General features: G+C 39.2%; 1 protein-coding gene across 2 annotated transcripts in view; it reads right to left on the reverse strand.

Annotated features, from left to right (window-relative positions):
* Themis (thymocyte selection associated) overlaps positions 1 to 20118 on the reverse strand; it is a 165206-nt gene that overhangs the window by 7327 nt on the left and 137761 nt on the right. The window contains exon 5 of one of the 2 annotated variants that reach the window (XM_005389174.2): positions 5132 to 5593. The exons of the other annotated variant lie outside the window; for it this stretch is intronic. Within the exon in view, the coding sequence (XP_005389231.1) occupies positions 5456 to 5593 (138 nt within the window). The 3' untranslated portion in view covers positions 5132 to 5455. Of the gene's footprint in view, positions 1 to 5131; positions 5594 to 20118 lie in introns of those variants that run through there. 2 annotated transcript variants of the gene reach the window in all.

Genomic DNA, 20118 nt, shown 5'->3' on the forward strand with positions numbered 1-20118 from the left:
TGAGAAAAGGGTTGCTATAAACTGAAGAGCAATCTTGTAGCATTTTACTTTAGGGTGTCAGTATTTCCAAGTCAGATACTATTCCCCAGGAATGTAAGGGAAATTCTCCCTTTGTGTTGATGTGATTAAAAAGCTGTATCGATATTAAGTAACAGGATAACACAATGACCTATCATACAGTATATAAGAAATCAGAAGTGAGAAACTTGAAAGATCCAAAAATAAAGAATAAGGATGCAGAAAAGTTAATTACCCCAACTAATGAGGGTACATTATATACACATAGTGGAAAATCATGGTGTAATCAACAAATACATACAAAAGTTTAAATTTAAGAATTTTATTTTAAAGATAAAAATGGAACTACCATATGGTCTGACAACAACAATAACAAAAATACCAGTTTTTCTGGTACCAGTTTAAAATTATCAAATATTTTAGATGATGGATTTCCCAGTTTTTGCAATAAAAATTCTTATGGAACTTAGAATACTACCTAGAATAACCCTGAGTTTTTGAGCTTCATTTATTAAAACTGAGGGAAAGAACACGTATTTTATAATAATGACATGCAAAGTACCTACCTGTTCATAGTGCATCACTGGTCTTTCAGTCACACTGTTTAATACAGATTCCACACTGTCTATTTCTGAAAGGCATAAATAGGGTGTGGATTCTGTATTAAGTACTTTAAATTACAGCTCAGTGTAAGGAATTCTTTAATTTCCTACAGATCCATTCTTCATTCTCCCACTTCCCTCTTGGCCTCGGAAGAGAGCTTACTTCCTCTCATCTGTTTAATTTACAAAAACAGGGATCCTAGCTGTCGAATCACTTGTGTGTGAGACTTAGAAGAGAGTTTGAGCTCAACAAACCCAAAGCTCTGTGATCTCAGACCAGGCCATAGAATTCAAGGCTTTTGGAAGGAGCTGGACTTATAGATCACTTGATCTCCATACCTACGTGGGAAAGTGAAGCTCCGAAAGGCAATGGCTTGTGGAAAGCTACACGTGCAGGTCTGGGTAGGGCTTAGGCTAGAACTTAGGGCACCTATGTTGTGTTTTCTAGCCCAGCATTCCCCCTATTGGTTTATCACCTAAATTATGAAGGACAGGTGGTGGTAGACATAGTTGAAAGATTAAGGATAATTCAGAGTTAAAGCTTGGAAAGGAGGGAAGTTGCCTTATAGAACCTGAAACAGGAGAGTACCAAATTCTCTCAGTAGAGAACATTTATGTAAGGCAAAAACCAAAGATCATACTGTACTTTCTGGCAGAGATTTTAGTTGCTAGAGGGACACATAAAAGGGAAAAGGAGAATGGCCCCGTTTAGCCGGCAAACTGCTAGAGACAATTAATGAATAACCTACTGAATAACTGGATCCTGTTCACAGCCAAGTAATGACCCTTACACTGAAGGACTTGCCCGTAGCTGAAGGAAGCCACCTTGCCCAATCACCACTCTCCCAGGGACAGCCGCATTCGGTGACTGACTGAGGTAGGGGGTACACCGAGGTCTGTTCCCAATTTAGGACAATGCTCAAGGGCCCTGGGTTCACTTGGGACACACTCAGGTCTCTGCTGCAGCTGCACCACACCTCATCTTCTCCCTCCACCTCGACCTGCCTCAATTATCTGCCTCAGGGGTTTTTCCTGACATTTCTCAATCAACTTTCCATGTGCAAGTCAGCCCAGGGAACTATGTGTGCAACTGATAGCTTAACGCAAACATTTCCACTTAACCTAGGTCATCTACCAAAAATAGCTCTTTTCTGATTGAGCAGTGGCACCCTGGGCTCCTCCTGAGCTGTTTCTGTGGAAGTGCAGAGGGAAAGAGTCCGTTAGAGAGGATGGCCATGCATGTGTCTCCACAGTCCCGATGTTTCTTAGACTTAGCAGTTGCTGACGTCACCATAGATGGTTTTTCAGCCCCTCCCCTGTCCAAAGCTTTCACAATAGCCACAGAATTCCCAGAAGGATGCAGCTCTCAAAGGAAAACAGTGCAAATGGGGAGACTGGAGGAGCTACACCATGTGCCAGTCAGCGCTTTGTAGAGATATTGTGGGAAAACAAAAGTTTCCCTTAGCAATCAACACATAAAGACTCAGTAGTTAATTCAGCAGTTAATTATTATAGCAATGACTTAATTGCTGTTTATCATGTACTATACTAACTTTCACCTACTTGATCCAATGTAATCTTCAAAATAGCCTATTGTGTACCATTATTATTAACTCAATTTGACAAATTAAGATATAGACACTTTAACAAATTGCTCCTGGCACACGGTTAGCAAGTGAGGGAGCCAAAACGTAAACCCAGCAGTCTTACCGCAGATGCCAAAGATTTGTACTTTACCTCTGAACCACTCACTCATGCTGCTTTGGCACAACTGTACTTTTGGGTATTTATGGACAAAAACAACATACAGAGCTCATGGTAATGTTCCTAGAATGAGAGGTGAGCCTCATCAAGCCACTAGCATGAATTAAGGACCCAAAGGGGAAGGTCATCCTTGAAACCTGGAGAAACATTTGCATCATTCTCTTACAGAGAGGCACTAGGGCTGAGCCTGCTGGTCTGGGGTTACTGTACTTACATTTATTATACTTTTGGCTGCAACGGGGTCAACAGTTATTACATAACACATGCTCAGCTGTTCACAGCAATCTCCCCAGTTGTTTACACTGAATATCTAGATAAAGAATTGCCTTTAGTGTTTCCACATACATATTTGAAAAAGTTCCATCTCATCTAACCAAAATAATAGATCAGGGTGCAAGGTACAAGGAACTGAAGGAACAAGACTGGAAAGACAGCACTCTTATCCCAATTAAGGCTTGCAAATGTTTGTTGTACACTGGTACAGGCTACAAAGCTCTGCCACTGTCCTTCTCAGCCAAAGAGAATTTAGCACATAACTATGGAATTACGTTATCTGCAGGTAAATAGCTGGAACTGATCATCACGTTCAGCAAAATAAGCCAGAGTCAGAAATGCTTTCCCTGCTAGGTAGAGTTTAAAAAAAAGACATGAAAGTAGAATGGAGACAGTAGGTGCACAGGGGGAAGTGAATAGGGTGAAGCAATGGGGGAGGAGGGCAATATGGAGCATGAAAAAAAGTCTTTAATTATATCACGAAGAAACAAAGACGCTGACATGGATTTACTGAGGTGAAAAGGAGTCTACAAGACTCCATTAAGTGAAACAGCAGGTTACAAAATAGTATTTATGTGGCACTGCCTATTTTTATTTTTAAAATCCATCCTTGTATTAGATTTACCAGGAAATTCTCCAGAAGGGTGTTCATTTTACATTACTCTGTCTTTGTGAGAGGGATGCTGAGCATATTTTCTTTCTGTTTAAGAGTGTCTCTTAACTTGTATTATGAAATGTTTCCCAGTGGATGAAGAATTGCTCTAAGCATGTGAGTGGTGGTTATGTTAATCAGCTTAATTGTAGCGATCATTTCACAATATTTCAAAGCAAGAGGTGCACACCTCAAGTATATTATTTTATCAGTTGTGTTAAATTAAAATGGAAAAATAAGTAAGTAGTAAAATGCTGTTGGAGGAAGATATAAGGAAAAGAAGAGGAGGAAGCAAAGAAAGTATTAACTCAGGGAAACTCTCAGTGGCCCACCCTGAATTCAGAGGAGGACCAGGAATATTAGGGCGAGTCAGCCACACCAACCACTGAAAGTTAAGTCTGAATCCAACTAGGCTGTCAGTGACAGCACATGTATGCTCTTCTAGGAGATAAAAAAGTTGGACATTTTTAAATTTCCGTTTCATTTCTGTAGTCTTATGTATGAAATTATCAGAAAATTATAGTTCATAACAAAAAGCTCTGTATTTCATTACACTGACAGAAGGAAAAATAAAAAGTAAAAATATGGCCCAAGTGGGAGAATTTTTAAGTAAATCCATGTTGAAATTAACCTAAGAAAGGCAACTTTATGGTCTTGAAGTTACAAAGCGTAGAACCATTATTTTGATTTCAGGTCCTCTTCGTCCCTCAAGCCAGCACTTACAGACCCTATGCTGAAGCTGACACTGCCTTGGTCTGCAACGTACTCTGAGCGGTGTCCTCTGGGTGCAGGCTTGCACTATCCCAGAGCTGCACACAGGAGGGAAGATTAGATAACAAGTTTCCCTGCGATTGAAAGGCAAATTTTGATCTCAAGAAATGTGCTATCTGGTACTTTTTTTAGGATCCACAATCTTAAAGGAAAACAAAAAAGAAAACCAGTTGTCAATGAATTAATAATGGCCTGAGACTCAACACGCCGCAGCAATTTTCACTGCAGCGGTTGTTTCTTTTATAGTCACACTTGATTAGTATTTGAAATGTGGAGGAATTGCTGTATGCATGGTTTTCAAAGCCCTTTACAGAATTTCATTTCTATCACTCAGACAGAGTCAATGAAAAGGTAATAAGAAAAGCTCTATGGGATATTTTTTATAGGAGTATCAGAAGCCAGTAAGCTAACTACATGAAAGCACTGAGATTGTACAGACAGGGTTTGGAGCAGAAACACTTCAGAGACTTTATATCGAGTATTTTGACTTTTACATGTCCTTGGAGAAAGAGCGTGCCGGCCACCAAGCCAACTAAGGAGGGGAAAGGAACAAACCGTATGCTTAAGAATAATTACAATTTTCCTACAAACTAAATGTGAAGTTTCAGTGATACAATTTAATAGAAACAAAGCTGGTTTGCTGTGTCTAAAATATTGCCAAGAAAACTCTTATTTCCCTTGGTGACTCATCTCAGATTTCTCTGACATGTAGAAGTTAGTCCAGCTACCTGAAGTGAATGCTATGAAGCCTTCACATGTACATTTTGGTCATGTTTAGAAATGAAAAATATCAGATCATCCTCACTACAAACACATGTAATTCAAGTCTGCATTTGATTACTTATCTGATGCTTTTTAAAATAAAAAAAAATCTGTTTTTTAAACCATTTATTTATTTATTCATTTAATTTTACTTTTTGTTTTTTTGAGACAAGGGTCTCATTATGTAGCTCAGGTTGGCCTTGAACTCACAGCAGTCCTCCTGCCTCAGCCTACTGAATGCTGGGATTAAAGGCATACAGCACCTGGTCCAGCTAAACCTATTTTGAAGCCGCAAATCTTTCTTGCTTATTCTAGTGAAACTATCAGACTATTATTATAATGTCAGCACAATTGATCCTGACAGAAAACAGTGATATGGCCACAAAAACCATAAAGGTGGGGAAAAATTTTAATAGTGGGAAACACCCTTCTCACTATTGTAAGAGTGAATTTCATGCTGAACTTAAAACTTAATTTCAATGAGATGTGCAGGGCTGCGTAGTCACTTTTCCTGGGCCGTGTATTCCAACAAAATGTGAGTAGGAACCTGCATGCTGTGCTTCTGCCGAGTGAGCACTTGAAGCTATTTCTCTGTGGCTTAAGGGATCTGTACTCATACTGGTGCCTCTAACTGCAGGGCTCCACACTTGCTCTTCTCGCTCATCACATCACTCTGGCAACCAATGGGGGCTCTTGGATCCAGGCCAGCTCCAGTGGAGGGAGGGTTCTTGGCTGTGGCTACACAGTGACTCTGAAATGACACAGGCCAGAGGGATTGATTTCCCAGGGAAGTTATCAGTCCCAAATAAATGCTTCCCAGACATATGACAAGGATAAGTATTCATCAGATGGCAAGTGATTTCTGTATGTCTGAAAGAGAGCATTCTACATTCCAAAACAAGCTATAAATTAGATCTTCCTCAATGACTTTTGGTAATCTATGTGTGGAATCTTTTAGGCAATCTAAGTGACTAGAATAAGAAGTTGTTTTAGATGCCAAAGTCATCTTCAAAATTTATCTTCAAAGAATATATATATATATGACTTTTTTCAAGGTTATAAAAATAGTTTTCATTTAGAACATTTCTACACAGTTTCTATTCATATAGTAAGTAATGCTAGACTGCCATTATATATCACATAGTGACATTTCTTTAATGAAGAATAGGTGTCATTTGTGTATCACCTACACTCTTTATACCAAACAAATCATAACCTCTACTCAAAATTTATACACACTTTTGTCAGCCTCTTGAAAACTGGACAAAACTTCATTAATCCATTTAAGAATAATAATTCATCATAACAATGAATCGTGAAGCTAGAGCATCAACCTATCTCACATCACAGATGTCATAGTGTTTGACATCATACTGACACACTGTATCAAAGAATCATCAAACCAGGCACAGGTGCACATGCCTGCAGTCCCATATCTCTGGGAGACAGAGGCAGGAGAGTCACAGCTCAAGCCCAGCCTTGGGAATTCAGCAGCACATTTTGACCCTGTATTAAAATAAAATATAGAAAAAGGGTGGGGATGTAGCGCAATTAGAAGGCCCTGGGTTCAGTGCCTAGTACCACATAAAACTAAGAAAAAATTCATCTGCTCGGATCCTGTATAGACAGTCGAACCAGGAGCTGAAACTTCAGCACTTCACTTCAAACCCAAATCCACACTAGAAAGTTAGCAGTTTAATGTGATCACAAAATATTTGAAAATTTATTGTCAAAATTAGCCAATCAGTTTTGGCTTTTCACATGAGCCATTCTGACTTCCTGGAGGACAGGATAATGAACAACTTTACGTTGAATTTCCTTGTTCAGACTATTATAGCATTGAATTCATTAAAAGCTTGTCTTTATAGAATCAAAGGCTTCCACAGCTTGGAGAGGGCAGAGTCAGTGTGATAGAACAATTCACCCATGTTAAGGACAGGAGCAGGGTGGAGCCTGGAGGGACTCTCCTCCTGCCCTGTCACCAGTGCGCTCTCTGGCACTGACCCGTTGGGATTCTCAGTGCAGAGGACTGGTTGCACCAATGGTCCCCATTCCCCACTCCCCAAGAGCATGTCCTTGACCCTGGCCATGCCCGCCTAATTAATTTTGGCTTCCCCGTATGGTTTCTTCGGGAACAACATGGTACCGACACAGATAGAGGCCCGCAGTGCTTGCACTACGGGTTCTGCTGGAGCTTGTCCTTTCCCTAAACCCTGCGGGCATGCTCAGACTGCCTGCTGGAGGTCGGGCGTGAGCTGAAGTGGTTATCCAGGTGTCGAAGCTGAGGCAACTGAGAGCCAGAAGAGCCTATAGAATCGAGGGGAACCAGCACAGGTCCTCTAACACCAATACAGTTCAGCCGAACTCCAGGCATGAACCTAAGAAAGCAAGATTGCTGCTGTGTGCTGCTGGGTTTTCCTCATGGTCACACAGTACTGTGTGGTGATAGATAACATATGCTCAGAACCCCAGTGTGCGAGTACCAATGTAAATACTGCACAGACTCTGACCCTAAGTTGTTCAAATTGTTAAAGCTGAGAATTAAAATAGAAAATGGTAAGTCGGTTGTAGATAACATTTTCTCTTTTCCCTTTTTTTCTTTCCCTCCCTTCTTTTCTTTTTTTTGAAAAAAGGGCCCAACGGGGAAATCAAGCCGGCCTCAAACCCAAGGAGAAACCTCCAACCCAACCCCCCAAAAGCCGGGAACAAAAGCAAGGGCCAACAAAACTGCCCCTTCCTTTTTTTTTCTTCTTTCTTTCCTTCTTCCTTTCTCTTTGTCACCAGGGATTGAACCCAGGACTTTCACACTGAGCTACATTCCTAGACCTTCTATTCTTTATTTTGAGACAGCTTCTTGCTAAGTTGCCAACTTGCCCCGGCTGGACTGAAACTTGCAAACCTCCTGCCTCAGCCTCCCAAAGTTCAGGGATTAAGGGTTATTGTCACCGCATCTGACTCCAAATTCTTTTTATAATGACAAACAATGGGATCCAGTAATACTGTCAGGGATAATTCAAAAAATTGAAGCTTGAAAACTGACAGTAGTTAAAACTAAAACACCACACTTATTAACATTTGACTCAGTCAAACCCCAAATATCATAAATCCATCACACAGTGCATCTTTTAAAATTTGCTATCAGGCTGATATTATCACACAGCTTTTGGCAAGAAGCAAGCTCAACCATCATATAAGAAATTTCCTATTGTAGATTTAGACATTTTTGCAACATACACTAATTTCAAGTGATTAGATTGATATTCAATCATAGTTTCTCAGTAGCTTCATATTTTCTTCCCAGATTCAATTTTTAAAATTAAAATATTTAGGGAAACTCTAGTAGTTCATGTAAACTTCGTATACATTAGAATACTCCACAGTGCAATGAAGAAATGCTGAATTAAAAAAAATAACCTAAAACTTTTGTCATGAAAGATTGAAGAGACAAAAACACCACTCGATTAGAACAGGTCCACTGTTACACAGTCTGTTCTTGTTGGTGCCAGCCTCCTGCACACTGGTCATTTTATGAACATATTAGTCTTCCAGAAACAACCTCATTTTGCTGAAGGCAGTCCCACAGCGGAGCATCTAGTACAGCTCAGATTTTCCAGTCTCTCCCTTGCTTTGTTATAGCTGGGCTCCTTTGCCCAGCCTTGCCCTAAAGGCAGGGAGATGGTCCTTGAATGGTTGACTCTGCCTTAGCTTTCTTTTCACACCCCTGGTGTCCACACCACACACAGGTGTTTATGTTTCTACTGCAGTGAAAGTCCTGCAGTGCTCCTTTCTTTGTTATCCAGTTGCATGCTTTAACCTCCAAGTCTTTCCCTTCTCTCTCCCCTACCCTAGCTCTTAAATTCTTCCGCTGTGCCTTGTAAGCTTCGATGTTTATCTACAGGCTTCACTGCCTATTCAGCTGCCTTCCAGATATTGTATCTTCCTTCCTACTTTGACCAAATCTCCATTGCAAATGCCACTTACTCTGTTAATGACGATTACTACTTCCTTATTCCTCTACATCCCTGCTCTCCTCAGGCCGGTGATCCTCTACTCCTGAGTGCTGTCTGAGGAATCCTCACTTCCACCTACTTCCATACTCCCACCATCTCACTTCTAACTGATGGGTTTCTACCCAGGTTAAAATTCTACCTGGTCACCATAGCCATGAACCAACATGGTGCAGCCCAGGGATAGCCATGTGCCAAACCCCGCCTTTGTCCTTCCTGGCCAGGTTACAACCTCCTACTTCTTTTTTACAATGTCCTGTTACCTTTTTCCCACTCCCCTGCCCAATCACCATCTGCCACGTCATACAGGCAGCCCCTAAACCCCACCCCCAGCCTGGCCATGGCCCCCACCCAGCCATCTGTGCCTACAATAAGGGCATTTTTTACTTTGTTTTACTTTTCACTAGTGCCAAAAACCCTAACACTAACAATGTATAGTCATCATGAAAAGTCCTCAAAAGGACTCCAGCACCAGGGTTGTTTTTGTCCCTGCCAGCCCCAGCAAGGTTGTGACTGTGGACGACATGGACATGCAGCTGAATGTTCCCTTCATCATCCCAGCTACTCAGCTCCTTACTACAAGGAACTTTTCACTCCTGTACCTAGCCTTTCACTCCTAGAGTCACATCTGAAATCTGCGATCAACTGAAATGATCCCCCTACCAAAAGTCCCAAATTTTCCTTTCTCACCTGTGCTCCTAGGCTTGTGTTTATTGTCCACACTTGAGCCAAATCTCCCATTTACAAAACTGCTTTTCCATGACATCATCAGAACCTGAGATCCACTGATCCTTTACTTCCTCCATATCCTCCAGTCTCCTGTTATTCTTCCCTTTCTTTCTTCCGCACATCCATTGCTATTAAAACACTTCAATCTGGGCAGTAACTGATCTAATTTTATCTTGCTCTACCCTTCAGCAACATTGGACTTTTCTCCTCATTCCCTTTTCTTGGCTTCTGATATCCCTGCTACCATTCTGAGGACCAATTTTTAGTGCCTTTTGCCAGATCACTTTCTTTGATCTAAATACTGGTAGTGGAAATTTCTCAAGGTTCCATTACTGACCCAGTTTTCCTTTTACCATTCTTAGGAATTTCAACAATCACATGACTTCACTTATCATCTATTTATGACTCCAGGAACAAGATAGGAATTCATGTTATGGGATGAAGGTGGCTGGAGCTGGGTGAATCCTCCAGACTTGACCTCCAATCCCCTCATAGCTATGCAGTCCCATCACTCTTTACTCCAGTCTTGTAGGTTGGCTCTCTCATTTGCCTAGAACGTTCTTTGCCAACTCTTGTCCCTTAATGTTTTCTAAATGTTGAGTTCCTACAAAATTTCCCTTACGGTATAAACTTTAGAAAGCACCCCCTTTCTACTCTTCAAGCACTTTGTACTTTGGTAATGCAGTTTGCACAGTTACTTAGTGTCCATTCCTCTTATAAACCACCCCCTGAAAGTACTGACTGTACCTGCTGTATTCACTTAGTTTTTATCTCAGTGTTTTAAACAACTATAATATAACTGGATGAATTCATCAATCAAATATAGACTTCATTTTAAGACTTCTTTTTGGAGAGTTAATAGTGGCCACTACCTAGACACATCAGTTCTTTTCTTTTTTCCATTTCTTTTTTTTGAGCATTCATTCCAGTTCATTGAGCTTGTATCCAAAAAACACTCCTAACAGTACTGTTTATTATACAGATGAGAAGCACAAATATTCTAACTTGTTTTATCCATATAAATGTATATTACAAATCTTGTGCTTTTAAATATATTCATATGCAATCGTTGCAAACATGGGTGATTAAATACTATCCCAGACATTCAATTTAGATTTGTTAATAATTCATAAAAGTTACAAATCAAAGTACTGGTAATGTTAGACAGTGAGAATTAAGAACCGAGTGTGTACACAATGGCTCCACGTTTCCTAGGCATGAGAAAATGGGTGACAGCAATGGAAGGTGTAAAATTCTCAATTAGTCTCTACTTCAAGAATGTCAATTCTTCATTCTGAAGATGTATGCAAAGAATGAATGGGAACATACATCAATTTGAACTTTCATGCATAAAGCCTTTGTGACCTTTCTATAGTTAAACTTAAAGAATAAATCCTATTAGGGGCTGGGGATTTAGCTCAGCGGCAAAGCACTTGCCTGGCAAGGGCAAGGTCGTGAGTTTGGTTCCCGGTACCAGAGAAAAAGCAAAAAGCAAAAAAACAAAACAACAATATATTTAAGAATAAATCCTATTTATTCTTCAGTTTCCACTTAACTTATCATTAGAAATAAATCAACAGGATCCTTCTTGATAATAGAGAATGATTATTAAATTGTTTTTCATGTTATTCTTGGTTTGCTAGTTGATTTTAGTGTTCTTGCTGAAAGTAAAGATATAATTACAAGGCATTGAAGACTCATCTCACCAACAAAGAAAGGAGAAAATTACTTCAAAACTGTTTCCCTAGATATCTATGATGGTGTATATCAAGATGTCCCTCCCCAAAGCCTCCTGTACTCATAGGTGGGACTTTCAGGTGACAGATTGTGGTGGCATGACACTTACAGTGGATTAGTCCACTGATGAGTTTATAGTTAATGTGGGATTGGAAGGTGAAGTCTGATTGGAGGAGATGGTCACTGGGAATATGGTGGCCTGGGAGGGTCTATTTCCTTCTCTTTCTGCTTCCCAACCCCATATCTTAAGTTTATTCTCCTCTATGATGTCTCTGTGCCCTGCTGCCTGTCTTGTAGCCTGCAGACTATGGATTGAACCTGTGCAAATTGTGAGCCAAAATAAGCTGCTCCTCCTTTAAGTTGTGAGTGCCCTGTGCTATGTCCCAATGACAAGGAAAGGAAGTAAGACAAAATTCATAAAAGAAAATGAATTTTTCCAAACCTGTCTTTTATCTTAGACATGAGGTCATTTTGTTCGGTAAGATTGTGCTTTTCCAAACATTTATTGGGACTCTCAGTTCATGATTGCATTTACTTGTGCCCTCTGACCCCTAAAGACAAACAGTCTTGTTTTTCCTTAGATTGCTACAAAGAACCTGTCTTGGCCAGGGGGGCCTTTACATTTAAAAACAACATGAAGTAGTCCAGAGAATGTTCTTTCCCTTTTGCTTTGTAAAAAATTGATCCTCTTCAACTGACTTAAAAGGGAACCTTTCTCTCTGCTTATATAAACAACTGCTCCATTCCACTCTGTACTTTTTCACTTTAGAAAATAAATTTAAGTGATACTTCAGAAGAAATTCCAAGTGATATTTAGAAAGAAGTTTCTCATTAACTAACTTCTTTCTGAGAATTAAATTTAAGTTAAAACAAGAACAATAACTGGAATTCAGATGACACATTAAAATGAAGGAAGGTCAGGTATAATGACAAGAAATATACATTTGCTGTGCATATTCAAATTATGATTCCAGAAGAATGCACAGTAATGTTTGTGTATTAAATGTGGTTCCATCTGTGTGTATGTGGGGTGATCTGTGTCATTTATTATATGGTTGAATTACTACACACATTTAGGAATTTAGAAGATTATCAAGTGGTCTTTTTAAAAAAGAGCAAACCTAGGGAGAGCATAGGATTCTGTATGTATTTGTCTTATACTGTGTGTCTTTGTGTATATGAAAGAACATGTTTGTTCTTTTTTTGTTATATTATTGAATTACCATAACTAATTTAGAAGAGTATCAAGAGTTTAAAAAAATCTAACAATGTCTCATTGTGCATTATACAGTTTCACTATAACAATGTTTTGGATTTTCTAACTAAATTATTAAAACAAGCAAGAATGTAAACTATGAAAACTAATCTAAATATAGTGATCCATATAGTCCTCTCTTTTGGGTAATATTCTCGGGTTTCCTACAGTTATCTACCTATACTCATAAACTGTCTTCTTCATACAGAATATACCCTTCTTCATTCCAGTTGTAAAGAAATGTTTCGCATTGGGTCCCGTCAATCCCAAAATCATGCTGTCTTCTGAGAACTCTCCTGTTCCCTGCAGCCTTATGATGTTTGTAGAGGGTCTGGGCAGGGGTCACATAATCAGCACAGGAAAAGCTTCTTTTCACCGCTCCCCTGCTCTCAGGGCTTCAGGCTGTGTCCTTTTCATGGGAGACACCCTTGCAGCTATCACTTCCTGTCCACGGCCCCTGACCACGGGCACTTTGTTGGCTGGGCTCTGTGCTGGTAGCGGATCATGGGCTTCACCTGCAGTCACAGGTGCTTGCCTGGATCTTGGCACCTAGATATCTCCGGATTGGATCGTGGTTGGCAGATGGCACAGATCCTCTTCTCCACTGCCTGATCCAAATATCACTAAAAAGTCAGACACTTAAAGGAGGTTTCCTATCTGTCCTGCCCTTTTTTTCCTTAGGTCAGAGAAGAGACAGAAGGCCTATGGAAAAGAAAGTTGCCTACTACCTCCACAAGGCCTGAGGAACTCAGATATGACACCAAGCAGCCTGCCGGCAGAATAAAAAGATACAAGAAAGAAAGCAAGAAGGAAGGAGTTGCCCGCATCATTCCTCCCTCAAGTCAAGGTCTAGAGTGAACTTGTGGCAGGGAGGGGAAGGAATTAAGTCCATGCATTAGTACCAGGCCTGCCCTGCTAAAACCATGTGCTAGACAAATCCCACAATCCCTGAGGCCAGGCCAGTACCCACAGACTACAAGCCCTGGAACTGCAGAAGGGCAAGTGCACAGGGTTGATTGCCTCCATAGCCCTCCCCCAGTCTGAGGTGACAGAGCAGGACTCTGCCTTCCTGACAGAAGCACATAAAAGTCAGCAGAGACCTTTGCCCTAGAGCCCAGGTCAGCCCTGCTACAATGCACTTGGCAGACACTAAAAGCATGGTGTGCAAACCAGAGCTCCCAGACAGAGCCTCTAGGCTGATGCCAGCATCAAGTGAGACCTGTACACTGGTGAGACAGGCGAAAATTTTGGTGCCATAAGATTCAGCTTTGTAATAAGCCTGGGGCACAACTGGTCCTCCTCCTCAGGCTACACAAGCTCAGGGTGTGACACAACTTGGCAGCTCTGAAGGACACAGGTCAGACAGAAAATCCTGAGGCTGCTAGATTTGCAGTGACTCTGGCCAGAGCCAGGCAGAATCCTACCATGCCTGAATATAAGCCACTAATTATAAGTGAAAGCAATACGGGGTCACAATACTCTAGCACAGGTACTCTACTGCTTCTTTCTGAACTGTACACCAACAGTGTATTTAGGAAAAATGTGGGCTTGCTCCGCCTGCTAGCATTGAAACAGTGACATCACTAACAACTCACACATGGCAAATCTGGAGCAGGGTGCCATCCCGTGCTGAAATAGAAAAAGCAGCTATAGGCCCAGAGATAACAGGCAGCCTGCTTAAAATTTCTGGAAAGAGAGCTACAAAAAAAGCCAGATTAGAAAAGCTGGAATAAATACCTCACTCTTCAGTATCCAAATGACACTGCACTTGAACAAATCTCAGGAGCTTTCAGGAAACCATGAACATCATGTGATACACAAAATAAGGACCCAGAGACTGACCATGCATTAATCAGTATGGGAGGAGGTTCTTCAGAGAATTTAAAATAGCTACTTCATGGAAAAAGCAACGAGCTTGAAGAAAATAGAAAAATATTTTAGTGCTCTAATAGAGAAGTTTAAAAATGATAAAAGTAATAGAAAAGCTCAAACAGAAGCTCTAGAGCTGGAAATTATACTTGGAAAATTACAGATGCTATAGAAGGTGTCAAGAATAGGATACTAATAGATGAGACAGACAGAAAAATAATTCAGCTCCAAGACAGCTATTTGAACATATAGAGTTGTAGCAGAGAAAAAGTATGAATAGAAATGAAGAAAGTTTAAAGGAACTTCAGGATAGTGTTAAAGGGGATACTTGGATTTGGAATACTGGGCTTCAGGAAGGACTTGAATTCCAAAAGAGTAGAAAGCCTATTAAAAAAAATTACAGACAACTTCCCAAGCCTAGAAATGGATACAAATATCCAGTACAGTAAGATCAGAGGTCATCATTCAAACTTACCTTAACCAAATGTAGCCTAGGACATATTATAGTCAATCTTTCACAGGTAAAAGGTAAAGAATAGATTCTCAAGGCTTCAAAGAAATAAATAAAATATTATTGCACCTCAATGCACCTCAGAGTAGACTTCTTAGCAGAAAACTTATAGGCCAAGAAAGAGAGATTTTCCCACTACTTGTGGAAGAAACCCTGCCATCCCAGCAAAACTATTCTTTAGAAATGAAGGAGGATGCAGACTTTCCCAGAAAAACAAAAACTGAGGGTCTGTATCTACTAGACCTTTTTTTTTTTTTACAAGAAATGATAAAGAAAGTTTTTCACACTGGAAGAAAGAGATGTTTATGACTAAGGATGAAATACAGGAAGATTTAAAACTACTAATTAGAGTACTAGACAAATTCAACATGCTCTAATGGTGCACATGTGCTGCACAAACCCTTTATATCTTTGGCATAAATACTAAAAATGAAACCAGTATAAAGAACAGTAACCAGGGGCTGGGGATTTAGCTCAGCGGCAAAGCACCTGCCTGGCAAGCGCAAGGTCGTGAGTTCGGTTCCCGGTACCGGAAAAAAAAAAAAAAAAAAAAAAAAAAAAAAAAAGAACAGTAACCATGCAATGCTAAAGATAGGCAAAATGGAGAACCATAAATGGTGTATAAAAATTTCAAATTGTGGAAAGAAATGTAGAACAGCGAGAGAGTTTTTTTCTCCTGTACTGGGAATTGAATCCAGTAGTACTTTATGACTGAGCTACACCCTCAGCCCTTTTTATTGTTTTTTATTTTGAGACAGAGTCTTACTAAGTTGGAGAGACTGGACTCAAACCAGTTATCCTCCTGCTTCAGCTTCCTGAATAGCTGAGATTACAGGCATGGACCACTGCCCTGGGTGAAGAATTTTCTTATTACCAAACATTCTATTGTTCTTTTGTTCATTTGTTTGCTTGCATTCTTATCTTTATGATCATGTTTAGATACTATTACTTTAAAATAGTTTGGTATAATCCAAAGAGTTTTGTAAGCTTCACTGTAACCATAAAGCAAAAATTTGTAATAGACAAGCCAAAAATAGTAAGTGAGGAATCCAAGAACACTATTACAGTAATTCATTTAACCACCAAGGGTAACTCTGATAGAAAGAGAAAGGAGTGGCAGTAAAACTAGAAATCACATAAGGACTGCAGCAAGACCTTGCCTATCAGTAACTATTTTGACTGTGAATGTATTAAGTCACCCAATTAAAAGTCATAGAGTAACTGGATGTGATGGCATGCACCTATAGTCTCAGCTACCTAGAAGGCTGAGATGAGAGGATCACTTGGGTCTAGGAGTTCAGGTCCAGCTAGGACAACACAGTGAGATCACTCGTCAAAAAAATTAAAGTGCGAAAATTCATGGAGTGATAGAAAGCATAAAAAGAGAGACCTGACTACCTTAAAGGACACACCTGACTACCTTGCAGCTATATTGTTAACAAAAAACTGACTTTATCTCTAAGGTACTGTGTTAACCTTCTCATCACTCAGACACAGTTCCCACACACATAACTTGAAGGAAAAGAAGTTTAATTCACTCAAGGCTTAGTATCAGCTGGCTGTAGTGGAAGACTGTGATAGAACAAAGCTGCTTAATTCATGGTGATCAGGAAGCAGAGCAGGTGAAGACTGCCAGGGATGAATGAGACAGCGAGCACACATAGACCCCCAAGGCTATGCCCCCATGTCCCACCCAGACCTGCATAGAAGTGTGCTCCATCCATCCTCTAGGAGGACCCCTGAGTCAGTCATGTTTAAACTCCACTCACAGTACCACAGACTGCAAAAAGAGGGATAAAGTAAGCTATTTCAAGCAAACGGAAGCCAAATGAAGGTAGGAATAGCCATGCAAATGCCAGATAGAACAGACTTTAAAGCAAAAGCAATAAAAAAAGACAAAGAAGATCATTGTATAGTGGCAAAGTGGTCAATTTAACAAAAGGAAATAATTCTAAATATATATCCACCTAATATTGGAGCACCCAAATGTATAAAGTAAATATTATTAGACAGAAAGGGAAAATAAACTCCAATACAATAATAGTCATAAACTTTTAAAACTCACTTTCACCAATGGAGAAATCATCCCCAAGACAATCCACTAAGGAACATCAGAATTAAATTGCATCTTAGACTAAAATGGACCTAATAGGTAGCTACAGAATGATTTGGCCAGTAGCTGTTGAATACATATCTTTCTCAGCAGCACACAGACCATTTTTCATGGTAGATCATATGATAGGCCACACAACAAGTCTCAATAAATTTTAATTAACTGAAATCTCATTAAGTATCTTTTTTTTAGCAATAGTTGATAGAGAAATTTTGAAACTATAAAAACACATGGAAATTAGCCCCTTACTTTAGAGTAACCAGTGGAAAAAGGAAGAAATCATAGAAAAAATTTAAAAATTATTGGGAGAAATGAAAATAGAGATACAACATACCGAAATCTACAGTATAGAATAAAAGCAGATCAAGTGGGAAGTTTAGAGAAAATTAATACCTAATCAAAAATATAGAAAGATATCAGATAACTAATCTTTCATTGCATCTCAAAGAACCAGACAAACAAGAGTAATCTAAACCCAAATTTGGTAAAGGAAAACATAATAAGAATTATGTTTTCCTTTATAATAAGTTTTTCTCTGGAAAAACTAAATGAAAAGGAGACTAAAAAATACAGAAGATCAATGTAACCAAGAGTTGGCTCTTGGATACCATTGAGAAAATCTAAACAAATGACTACAGAGACTAAGAAAAGAAGAGTCCAATAAACAAAACTAGAAAAGGCAATCATTACAAATGATAGCCCAGAAATACAGAAGATCACTAGAGATTATTTTGAAGAATTATATGCCATCAAATTTGATAACATAGGAAAAATGGATAAATACTAACAAATTTACATCACAAAGAAATAAAAAACCTGAACAGATCAGTAAAAATTCATGAGATTAAATCAGTGATTAAAAGTTTCCCATCAAAGTAAAGCCCAAGAATAAATGGCTTCACTTTTGAATACTGTCAAACATTTATATAAGAAATAATACAATTTTTCCTTAAATTATTCCAAAAAAAAGGAAAGACCTTTCTCAAATGTTTTATAAGGGCTGTGTTAACTTGATTTAAAAACAAAAGGCAGACAAAGACACAACTAAGGAACAAGCTACAGGCCAATATCTTGATAAACTTATGTGCAAAAATTCTCAACAAAATATTAGCAAATCAAATCCAATGTACCAATAAAAACACTATTCACCATGATCAAGAAGGATTTATCCAGGGACACAAGGATGGCTCAGTACACCACACATCCCAACAATATGCAGCACATCAAGAGAATGAAGGACAAAAACCATATGGTTATATCTAAGTTGGTGAAGAAAAGACATTTGATAAGATTCAACATTTCTTCATAAAAGTGAGAAACAAATTAGGCATGCAAGGAGTGTACTTCAACATAATAAAGCCAATTTATATTAAGCCAATAGCTGACATTATATTCAGTGGTGAAAAGCTGAGAACTTCCTAAGGTCTGGAAAAACACAAGAATTTTCACTTTAACCACTTATATTCAGCATATTAACTAAAATCCTAGCCAGAGCAAGTAGGCTGAAGCAAGAAAAAAAAGGGCACCTAAATTGGAAAAACAGTCAATTTGTCAGTGGTTGAAAATGACACAAAGCAGTAAACAGAAAACTCTAAAACTCCATCAAATAACTTTGAGAACCAATGAATGAACTCAGCAAAGATGCAGGATACAAAATTAGCACACGAAAGTCAGTAACATTGCTAGATGCAAACAGAAAATTACTTTCACTAAAAAGTGAATGAGGATATAAGCATAATATGTTTCACACTATTTAAACACAAGATATGCATGAATCAAATATTACATGGTACCCCATAAGTATATATATAATTTGTCTATTTTGGTGAATCAGTTAAATCACAAAAATTTTAAAATAAAGATGTGTGTATCTACTTCCCTAGTTGCCCTGATAGGAGCACGAGAACCATATATTCTAGCCATCCCAGGACATTCTCTTGCTCCGGGACTGACTGGGACTATATTCAAGAAAAAGTATTTCTGCTGGAGTTATGATTAGGAATCCTATCACGTCTCATTAATCAAAAAGCTTACCATGTTCTCTCAGAAAAAATTCTTTATTTATGAACACTATTTTGAACCTTCACTTTCCAGAAATATTGCAAGAACATGCTATGTATTAAAGGAAGAGATTACCGGTATTCATATTTCAAGGAAATGTTTCAGTTGCATCTTCCTCTACTTTCCTTGCTGAAACTGGGAAGCAGGTAATTTGACTCTTAGCAATACCGCATTCTGATTGGATGTTAATTTGACTACCTCTTGGGAAAACATCAAACCCTAGGTCACAGAGGCAGGGAGAACTCAATATAATCACATATCTTGGTTGAAAAGAGTTTTAGAATTTTTGTCTATCATACTGCAGTGAGGACGTCACAAGCTTTCATTAAGCTCAATTAATTCTGCCTCTTGTTTCTCTAATACTCTATGAATGAAGTCAGAGGTAAATGAGGTGTTTTAAGTAATGCTTAGTGAAAATATTCTTATTTTAAAGTGAGGCATCAGTAGATAACTATCTACAAAAACTGTTATTCTTAGGGGGATAAACAACTGCTGCCTTCAGAAGTGATGGTCTAATCACCGTGGAGACTGGGTAAACCTGGCTGTGCTGGGTTTTCTTTCTCAGAGATAAAGTGGCCATTGCCTCCCCTGCAATATCACGATCAGCTTACTGGACATGTGTGGAGGATTAATCGTGGAGGGGCTCTTCCTGTGTATGCAAACTGCCTTCTTCCTTCCTTCCTTAGTCTCTCTGCAAGTTTAAAGGTAGTAACTTGCATGGTTATGGTCGCAAGCTTCATAGCTCTTGTTTTAATGAGAAAACCTGAACTTTCAAATTCTGTGAGTGAATCTGTGACCAAAACACAGGAAAATAAGCTTACCATGAATTAAAGAAGTTGCAGTGGAATCAATTATGTGACCCATTTTTTAGGTTCAGCTGGTTTTCGGTGGTGTGAGTGAGCGCGCCTGAATCAGAGGGCGCCCGAACAGCCCTGAAACGGCCCTGCAGAGCAAGGCTTGCGGGGGACGGCAGATGGTAGGTGCAGAGTGCTGT

The sequence above is a fragment of the Chinchilla lanigera genome, unplaced genomic scaffold (genome assembly GCF_000276665.1).
Source record: "Chinchilla lanigera isolate Chin_1 unplaced genomic scaffold, ChiLan1.0 scaffold00035, whole genome shotgun sequence".
Taxonomy (NCBI): domain Eukaryota; kingdom Metazoa; phylum Chordata; class Mammalia; order Rodentia; family Chinchillidae; genus Chinchilla; species Chinchilla lanigera.